The sequence below is a fragment of the Papaver somniferum genome, chromosome 8 (genome assembly GCF_003573695.1).
Source record: "Papaver somniferum cultivar HN1 chromosome 8, ASM357369v1, whole genome shotgun sequence".
Lineage (NCBI taxonomy): Eukaryota > Viridiplantae > Streptophyta > Magnoliopsida > Ranunculales > Papaveraceae > Papaver > Papaver somniferum.
In genome coordinates, this window is record NC_039365.1 from 133,581,002 (window position 1) to 133,591,399 (window position 10,398).

General features: G+C 36.0%; 1 protein-coding gene across 1 annotated transcript in view; it reads left to right on the forward strand.

Annotated features, from left to right (window-relative positions):
- Nucleotides 1-7,955, forward strand: part of LOC113306059 — a 50,695-nt gene extending 42,740 nt beyond the window's left edge. Inside the window, exons 3-13 of the mRNA XM_026555044.1 lie at nt 211-307; nt 1,792-1,984; nt 2,134-2,219; nt 3,706-3,790; nt 4,150-4,228; nt 4,411-4,541; nt 4,785-4,871; nt 5,009-5,121; nt 6,241-6,371; nt 6,945-7,062; nt 7,700-7,955. Coding sequence (XP_026410829.1) covers nt 211-307; nt 1,792-1,984; nt 2,134-2,219; nt 3,706-3,790; nt 4,150-4,228; nt 4,411-4,541; nt 4,785-4,871; nt 5,009-5,121; nt 6,241-6,371; nt 6,945-7,057 — 1,115 coding nt within the window. The 3' untranslated portion in view covers nt 7,058-7,062; nt 7,700-7,955. The remainder of the gene's footprint in view (nt 1-210; nt 308-1,791; nt 1,985-2,133; nt 2,220-3,705; nt 3,791-4,149; nt 4,229-4,410; nt 4,542-4,784; nt 4,872-5,008; nt 5,122-6,240; nt 6,372-6,944; nt 7,063-7,699) is intronic.
- The last annotated feature ends 2,443 nt before the right edge of the window (nt 7,956-10,398 follow it).

A 10,398-nucleotide genomic window follows, 5' to 3' on the forward strand; every position in this document is an offset into this window, starting at 1 on the left:
TGGGGCAGGCGACTTTAAGCAAAGGGCCACCAGATTCAGCCTGTAACTCGTCAACGCAACGCCAAATCGAGAAAGTTGCTCTAGTACTTTTTGGGTTAGATTCAAAATCTCGCGAAATGTGAACAAAAAGAAAAACTCTACAAAACACTGTGCCTGATAGAATGACAGACGAGTATAAATACATTTTTAATTCGAATCTCGTGTTTTAAGAAAAGCTGAATCAAATACGAATACAGGAAAGACCTGAAAATGATGTCGCCAATCAGATCTCTGAGAATCGACGACTCGCTCATTCTCCACCTTTGAGGTAACATTGTTATTTCCGTTTATGCAATTATCTAGAGGTGGAAACCCTAGTTGATAGTATTTTTTGTTTTTATTTGCTAGCTAATTTGATTCAACTACTATTTAGATCACCAAAAATCAAATATTTGTTTGAAATCTTATTTCAAGCTTTAACATGGTCAAGAACTGATACTTTTTTCACTAAGATTGAGAGATACTAAAAATATTTTTATACACTTGAATGGAACTGACGCACAATGAAAATCCAGTAAACTCTTGTTTAAGTTGCATTTGACATGAAGAAATTAGAACATTAGGAAGCCCGAAACCATTGGAAAAACCTAAACCTAAGAAACTTAACAATGTAGTATGACCAATTAGTGTAGTTCCTTTGCTAGTTATCAACTACCTCCATACCGGTACTTTGACGCACTTTGATTTACTCTTAACGAAACATGTCTACTATTGATTTTGTTTCTTTTTACTAGGTCCCAATGGTATAATATAGCTTAACAAGATGTTGTGTAGCTCTATGTTACTTTATGTTATAGAGTTAAGAATAATAAAACCAAGACAAGACTTCTGTTTCTTGTTTCTTCGTATGTGCTCTACACTGTTACTCTTTCAACTGCTCCGTTTTCTACTGCAACAATGATCATATTGCTTTTCAGTAAAACTGGGTAGTTGATATATAGGCATGAACTAGAACAAAAGCTTTAGATGAGATTGTCATCTGTATTCATAGACGTACCAACTTAGAGGTGCTTAGCGTATCTATCTGCCCATTCCAGTTTCATTAGCGTTCATTCTCACCTAGTGTATGATCATGGCTGGTTTCAGTTTCATTACCTTCTTGACTCTTATTTCGAATTTGCTAATCCAAAGGAAAAATTATTTGCTAGTTCCCCTTATCAATGTGTATTAGCTTGAATTAAAAAAGTAGGCACGTTAAAGACGTTAGCAAGGTCATGGAAGAACAATTAATAGATAAATAAATAAAATGTTTCATATAAAAACCCAGTGAATCAAAGTAGTTATATGAAGCACCACAGATGACCCATTGATCTACTTGCCCCAACCTTTCTAGGGCTTTTTAACCGATTGCGGGAAAAGGGATTCCTACTTTGCCTAGGTGTCCACCATACAACTAACTAAGAGGTTACAGGTAGACGTGTAGAGAAACTCATGTGCTACTTACTCCTCCTACCAGTGTATCTCATGTGTTCAACAGTTTAAAGAAACTTATGAAATGTGCTTTGGTAGGTCAGTTAGTTTATTTATTGTGTTTGACATAGTTCTCGTTCTTTAGTGTTGTAAACCCGTTTTAAACTCTAGTTGTGGAGCTATCCACCACTGCATAAAATTTAGTTATTTAGGTCGTAAGTTGAAGAAAATACATAAAGAAAGTAAGATCCCATCTATCTATGGTACTTTATATCACATGCATTCTTCCTAGCTTATCATATCATGTGAACTTACAACGTGTACTATCTTTTCTTCCTCTAGGCACACTCCCTTGCAGATAATCCATGTGATTGGGAACTTTATGAGAATATGGTCAGTTTATACCATGTACCACTACTTATCTCAAGAAGGAGCTTCAGTTGTAGTTTTCATTTTCAGTTGCTTGGTTCCATCAGCTATGTTCTTTCTATTATCGCAAAAGCCTTGGAAAGGAAGGGCCCTATCCAGTCAACAGGTCGACAAGAACTATCTTGCCTCATTTAATCATTAAAGGGAATATAGCCAAAGCAAGGAAACCATTTCGACTTCATTTATCAGGGTCTCTCCAGAGTGCACTTCAACTTGTAAGATTGTATATCTCATGAAAATGCAATTGTGTTTCAGGTAATACCAACGGTACTCAATGGAGGCATAACAGCATTATACTTTATTTTGTGGGCAAAGGGCCTGAAGACGTGTGGTCCTATAAGGTAAGTTACTGTAATTAATTTAACCTGTGTAAATGCTTCTTAACACTTAACTTTGTTTGCATGGCTTCAGTTCTTGGTTTAATTGTTAGGGTTATCTTTGCTGGATATTCAGCTCCATAAAGATTATACTTAAGAGTTAAACATGATAATGTCTTTTCCTTGTGCTGAAAATAGACTTTAGCCTAGTATTAGCATACTCCGCAGCTTGGTTAAACTAAGAACAATATAGTATATAACATGTTATACACTTGGAAATAGAATCATGTCGAAATTCCAACGCAAAAGAACATAAATAGAACTAGATTTCTGACTTGGACTTCTACTTCTATTTCCTCGCACTCTTTTATGGATGAATCTAGAAGAGAGTCCTAGTCATGCTTGCCGAATGTCTCTCTCTTAGCCGTTTCTATCATGAGTTGGAGAGACACTTCACGTGGCTACGTAGGACAGCTCATAAAATGATTAGCTTAATATAGCATTAGCCATAAACAAGATTAAATACATGATGAGAGCTATTAATCATATCATAATTTATAATTTTACATAAATTATGAGAGCTATTAAATACATGATGAGAGCTATCATAATTTTACTAAATCGTCTTAACTTAAACTAATCAGAGATTGATTTAATCTAATCATGGTTGATGCTAAATCATAAAAAGACAACAATTATAACTACAAGGGACTAGACTACTGTCAGTGTCAGCTAACATGCATGACGCAGTGTCAGTTCTTTCTAATTTTTCTTCAGTTATAACCTATGATAGGGAAATAAAACTATGAATGGTTAAGTTTCTTAGAAGATATTGGATTACATTATATAGTAAGTGTAATTGATAATCATATCCCAAAGTGATTAGGGTTGATTGACCCTAATTTCCACAATGTCCAGAATGGGCAATTCTAAGGGTCCAGAGTGATCTGAAATCAATCTTGTGTGATTTTTCCTTCACAATAGGAATAAAGATGGAGATAGGGATAGCTGTCTTAGGCCATCGTGATCTGATGTTTATCAATGCTGTGGCTGGAGATTTGATGAACCTTTGAACCATGATGATGCCTCATCTGAAACGCCACTTTTTACTATGTAAAGATTATCTTAAGACCTCATTAAGGGTGATATTTATATGCTCCAGATGTCAGTTGGTAATAATGATAATAATATCAATTAAATATGTTGACACCATTCACTAACAAGAAGTTTTTTAGGCCATATTGGCGTTGGTTTAGAAGGCAAACCATTTATATTTGGATATCTAGACTATGATAAAGCATGCTTCTTTCACCATCTGAATTTTCTTACTACAGTGCCACCCATTTCATCTGCATTGCTCTTTCTCTGTCGATTTGCTGTAAAAAGTCAGCTACATATAGACTTTCTGTTCGTTGGTAGATGTATCCAGTTTCTTCTTGACTTTTCTTCTTTGCGATTCCTGACATATTTTTAATTTTTGAATGGCTTTATGTTCTCATCTCAACTCCAGAGCAATATTGGGAGAGTATGCTGGTGCTGTTCTTGGAGTTCTATCTGCAGTATTGTATGGGCGAAAGGCTCATGTTTGGAAAAAGGTGCTTTAGATCTTGTTTTGTAGTCCTTGTCTGTAGAAGTTGCTTGCATAAATGATCTTTATCCTTATTTGTTTCTGAATATGGATTGAAAACTGACGGTTGGATTTTGCAATTTAATAAAAAGTGTCTGCCATACTGGAGGGCATGACTCATCCAGTGAATATCTTCTGCTTGATACTTGTCATCAATTTACTCGATTTAAAATCTGCTGTAGATTAAAATCTGCATTCAAATATGTCTTTTCCTGCTGTAGATTAAAATCTCAGTTTCAACAGAAATGAAGTTCTTTTCTTCTTCTTTCTCTATATACCTATTTATATACTTATTTTTATCATTGATAAATCTTCAACGTATACTAGGTGGGTGGGCTCGTTGCAATGTCGGCAGCATTCTATTTCTTATCTCAAGGGTGGGCCATGGCCACACTTTCACCCTTCAATATCCTTAAAATGTTTGAGAACGTTGTTACAATCGGCTTTACTAACTTATTTGTAGTTTTTGGCATGTTGAAAGATCAGTTTTCTGTAACAGTTGGGTATTGGTTTTACTTTTATCTTCTCCTGTTTACTGTGCTGGTTGTATGTTCCCTTGTATCAATTTTGACCTTGACCAGAAAGTACCATTTAAAGATAGCCTTGTCACAGAGGGTGCAACAAAGGAAGCATTGGGCATGAAAGAAATGACAGTTCCCTTATGTGCTGGTATTTTATCAGCGTTGAGAAGAGTAGTTGCACGCCGAGTGTCACTCAAGGTAAGATATCTGTATAAGATATTAAGAATAATCATTTTTTCCTGCTCTACTAGTTGATTAGAACTTTCATAAGTTACTGTATTTATCATGAAAATTACTAATTACCTAGAGCTGTACAAACTCTCTAGGCTGACGATGTCTTTCCTTAGTGTCTACCTCTTGTGTTGGAGTCCGATATGAGTTGGTTCTACTTGATTTACCTTTTGCAGTATATTACAGTTTCAACTTACTTGTTGCTTTCAGAATCAGCTTAAAAGGCGACTTCATGCAGTAACTATGGCTTCTGCAGCATGCTTTCTCTTTCCTTTTGCAATTTGGGACTTGATATTAGTGAGAACTATTCAGTTTCTACTTACATAAATGTGCTTACCTAACTTTAGAAGTAATCATTTGAAATTTATTGAGTGCTATGTTGATCGAGAATTTTTTTTTTTCCTTTGCCTTTTTTGTTTATGATTGTGCTTCAGGGATCCTCATCTGATATTAGCATAAAGTTACCAATTTCTCTATGGGCGTATTCCAGTGTGATTCTCTTTGGAATCATATTAATATTCTATGTTGATAACATTGCCGAAGAGAGGTATGTTATTACAAAAAGTCTCCCATATCTTCCTGAGCAATTTACATGTTACGCATACTTTGCACATGTCTAAGATATTGCCGAACTATATATTTGTCTGCTTGTAATCATCCAATCATGCTGGTATGAGTCTGTTGAATAACCTAAAGCTAATTTTGATGGTTGTATGAATTTTTATATTTTTAAGATTGAGATGTTTGCTCATTAATCATTATCGACTACTTACTCATTTTCCAAGATCAGGGTGATTTACTGTTACTTGTAGTTTCGCCATCATTGTGCTGATCATGTTTGTTCTTCAATTACTTGATATATTTTAAATATCTGTTTGTAGCTTTGTTGTGCATTTCACTGGATAACGTACTGCGGATACTTAGTATCCTTTTTCTCTTAATGTAGTTCCCCTTGGGGAATATTCAAAACTGCATTTGAATATTCTCGATTTATCTGTATACAATAGCACAGTTTACCCTATTCAGAATAAAAATCTCTAGGATGATAGAGTACTTACAGACTGATGAATGATGATATTGGTTTTACTATAATGACAATTAGATTTGATCCATCTGCTGCCGACTAGGACTGTAAAGTTTCCATGTTTTATGAACAGCAAGTCTAAAGTAAATCAGAAAAGCAGTAACAAATTACTCTTTCTTGTTGTTGGCATTGCTGGGTCAATCTTTTTTCCATGGTGCTCGCTCTGCAGTATAGAATGCTAACCAGGTTTACATTTAATCAACCTTATGAATTTGCCCCACTTTCTTCTGGAGAAAAAGAATGAACATAACCTATAAAAAGGTATCTAAATGAAATTGTCCTTTAGCAAGATGATTCTGCTGACATCAATATTATGTCCCAAATAAAATTCTTTGCACATGAAGTACAAACCCTTGGTACATTTCCCCTGATAGGAAGCAGATACTGCTGATAGTACGTTTTATTTGCTCGCCTGGCTTGACTGATATGGTAGTTTAAGTGTTGGGGGTCCTGCATAACTGATATACTAACATTTTTCAGGAAAGAGACTGTAATTTTTGTTTTTGTGCTGATAATTGCCATCTTTTCGGATGAGATTTCCTATATAGCATATGAGTGGTTTATTTATATGTTCTTTTGCAGATTACATATGGTTTTCTCTTCTCCAAGACATTTGATGGTCGCAGGAGGATGCATCATTGTGATGGAGATCATGTATAAGATGGATTTTTCCCTTCCAGGTTTTCTAATATGCTCCACGATTTTGGGATTTGGTATGTTTTGGACCTTATCACCATGGTGATCCTTATGTATTCAAGTGTAATAGATGTTCTCACTATCCTTTATCAGGAATTTAGCTTAACATGAATGCCATGCTGTTGCATGTTACCTGGAAATTTCTTCTTGGTGTTATTGAGTATGCATTACAAATTTTGCTAGCTCGAAATAGTTGCTTGGTCTAGATCTGTTAAAATAAATGAGGGGCTCTTGTGTTGCATTGCTGAACTGTGTTATTCCGGGCCATTCAACTTCATGCAGCCAAAAGCAAAAAAAGATTATAGTAAATTTTATGTACTGCTGAAGTCCTCAGAGATTACCAGTTAAATCCTGGACACCCTAAACCTCCGTAGATAATCACAGAATGAAGATGTCTAGTAGCTTAGGTCTTGCCAGTTCAGCTTTTCTTCCTGAATGAAGATTTTGATTTTTCTCTTGTGTTTATTGTATTCTCTTATCGAGTGTTTTTGTTGTTGGTTTATCAAATGCATGATTTGGACATTAATAAGCAGTAAATATGATTTTTGCATTCTAATGAGTGAAAGTGGCAATTTTGATCGGTTTGGTAGGTATTTTTAAAGCAACTTCTTTGGAACGTATTAAGAAAGATGCTCCTCAGCCTTTGGACATGTCAGATGGAGCTTTCGAAACCCAAAACCAAGGCTTGTCCCTTCCTAAATAAATTATGTAATTCCATGACTACACCTACTTATTTTTTTTTGGTTTTCATACTTTCGTATTTGTGTAGTCGATATTTCACTGTACTAAATTCTTATTATTTTCATTTTATGATTTCTCAGTGAAGATAAAACTACTACTTCTTTCAGTTGAAAGTAGTTGAAGTTAGGTATTTTGGCTGGATTTTTAACGTTTACAGAATATCTAACTTATGCACGATTTTATTTTGAACTATATACTTCAAAACATAAAGGAGAATGTAGAAAGCAGGAACATACTTAAATCATAAACTACTTTTCCATGCTTCAAAACAAAAAAACTATTTTCCACCTTGGTTTTTGGAGGTTGGAAACTATACTTCTTGAGGGTTGTCCATTATGATTCCGTCTGGTTAGGTCATACACTACTACATTCTTGAAATTTGAAATTTCTCTGTATAATGGGTCCTCTAAAACGAAGTCACGTATGATTGTGATGGTTGTCTATAGATTTGTATATGAATATTTGAACTTTTAAAGTAAGTTTTTCCTTACTATTCTCTGATTCCTTCGAAATAGTCAGAACCTATCTCGAACATGGTTCAGTTTACCTACTTCTTTAATTTGAGGCTTATTACTTATCTTATTTTCATCTGTTCTTTTGTCAGTGGTAGTGCAAGCTAGAGCTCAATTTCGCAACCCTTCGGATGTCTGAGGATAGAAGTGAAGTAATTTTTTTGCCGAGTCTGGAGTCAAAAGCATATGCTGGTTCTTTACCGTTCCTGTATCCCTTCGCCAATCTAAAGAGCCACTGCTCTTATCATGTGTACAGTAGTATCATGAACACTTAATAGTCTCTCTTGCAATGACAATTCACATCGTTAACCAGTTGATATATCCTTTTTACAGATCCTTTATCTTTCATGGAAATATTTGTCACTATAAGGAGATGGTAGGTTTTGGATGATTGGATTCTCTTATATCAGGGAGATTTCTAGTCACGTCATTAACCAAACAATTGAGATGTCCTGTCAAATTTTTGCTATCCTGCATGGCGCAATTTGTTGGAATAAAATAGATTTAGTTGATTATGTTTAGTTAGAACTTGTCGTCTAGTACAATGGAGTTCACTAAGAAGAGAGTATGACTCCCCAGTAGCATTCTTCTCACAAGTCACAAGTCACAACCCACACTTGACAAGCCCTGGTAGAAGAACTCTCGCAACCCCCAGCCCCAGGCTCCTCGCCCATATCGCAGGTGCTAAGGATGTTGTCAGATCTGCTGGGGTGGGTCTGTCCAGGGGTAGGCCCCAACCTATCCAGAATCTCAAGATGCAGAGAGAGGTTTCTATTGATCAGGAGAATAGGGTTACATGGAACAATATCCTATATATACATGTAGAAGAGAAATCCTAGATATCTAGCTGGACCGCATATCTATGGGCCGTAGGCCCTACAACACTCTCTTTGTGCGGTCCAATATAGCTTCATTTGCAGTGCTTCACATTTAGTGCTTCGAATGTAGTTTTTCAAATATCGTCCTCTCCTTGATGACTTGTGCCGAAATCAATTCCCTTACTAAAACTTTAACAAGGAAAAACCCGGTGGGGTAAAACCTTGGTACAACTCTTCACATGTAGTACTTCACATGTTGTCTCGTACTTTACATGTAGTTCATCACATGCAATACGATCTTCAAAGATCGATGAGTCTAAGTTAATTGCCTCGTTAAAACTTCGGCAGGAACACCCAGAGGGACAAAACCTGAACTAAAGAAAAAGAGTACAATATTAAGCAAACTTAGAACATGGTTGGACACGAATATGTTGCCTCATTAAAAAGAGTACAATAGCTGGCAATAATGTCTTGTGACCAAGCAGGTTTAGAGAAAGCAACGGCATGGCAGTCACCAGTTGAATGAGGCCTTCTGGAGAGAGCATAAACTACTTTATTTTTTGATCCTTTTTTGTATTGTATATCATAATCAAACCCAAGGAGCTTCATGAGCCACTTCTGTTGTAACACAATAGAAATCTTTTGTTCCAAGAGGTAGTTTATGCTTTGGTGATCAGTCTTTATTATGAAATGTTGACCTTGTAAGTATTGTTTTCATCTAGTGACAACTTGGACAATAGATAATAATTTCTTCTCATAGGTGGATAAGGCAGCAGCTCTTGGTCCAAGTGGCTTACTATAAAAAGCAATAGCTTTGTCTTCTTGCATAAGAACAACTCCAATACCCAAATCACAAGCATCAGTCTCCAAAACAAACTGTTTGGTGAAATCAGGTAAAGCCAGCACAGGAGTGGTTGTCATTGCTGATTTGAGTTTATTAAAAGCCTCAGTTGCAGCAGGAGACCAAGCAAAAGCATCCTTTTTTAATAAGTCAGTCAATGGCTTACTAATGAGACGATAGTTTTTTACAAATTTTATATAGTAACCAGTGAGGCCTAAAAATCCTCTAAGGACCTTAATAGTTGTAGTAATATGCCACTCCACCATGGCAGAAATTTTCTCAGGGTCAGCCTTAACCCCCATTAGATGTGATAATGTGGCCTAAATACTCTAATTCTGACTGACCAAAACAACATTTAAAGAAGTTGGAAAAAAGCTTATGTTCTCTCAGAATCTCCAATGTGGTTTGTAAGTGAAGTATGTGAGTTTCTAGAGAGGGACTGTAAATTAATATGTCATCAAAAAACACAAGAATAAACTTCCTAAGATGTCTTTGAAAAACAGTATTCATGAGAGCTTGAAAGGTGGCAGGGGCATTGTCATTACCTTGAACTCAAAGTGATCATGATGAGTCCTAAATGCAGTCTTGTGGATGTTAGAGGGAACAATCCTGATCTGATGATAGCCTGACTTCAAATCAATCTTGGAAAAGAATTTGGAGCCATGAAGTCATCCAATAGCTCATTTATGACTTGTATTGGGAATTTATCTTTAATTGTGATGATGTTTAACTTACTGTAATCAACACAGAACCTCCAAGAGTTGTCTTTCTTCTTGACAAGCAAAATTGGAGATGCAAACGGGTTGTTGCTCGGTTGGATGATGCCATATTGGAGCATTTCCTGTACTAAACCCTCAACAACTGTCTTTTGTATATAGGGACACCTGTATGTCTGAGATTGACAGGGACTACATTGGGTTTGAGAGGGATTTAATGGTCCAAGTCCCTTTGAGGTTGGAGGATTTTTGGTTCAGAGAAAACATCAGGAAACTGGTGGAGGACAGTATATATTTATGGTGGTGGGGTGGACTGAACAGTGTTGGCTGAAATGGAAAAAAGTTGACCAACTACTCCATGGCAATGTTTCTGAAAGAACCTTTTAACCTCTCCTCCACTCATCATGCTTAAAGAG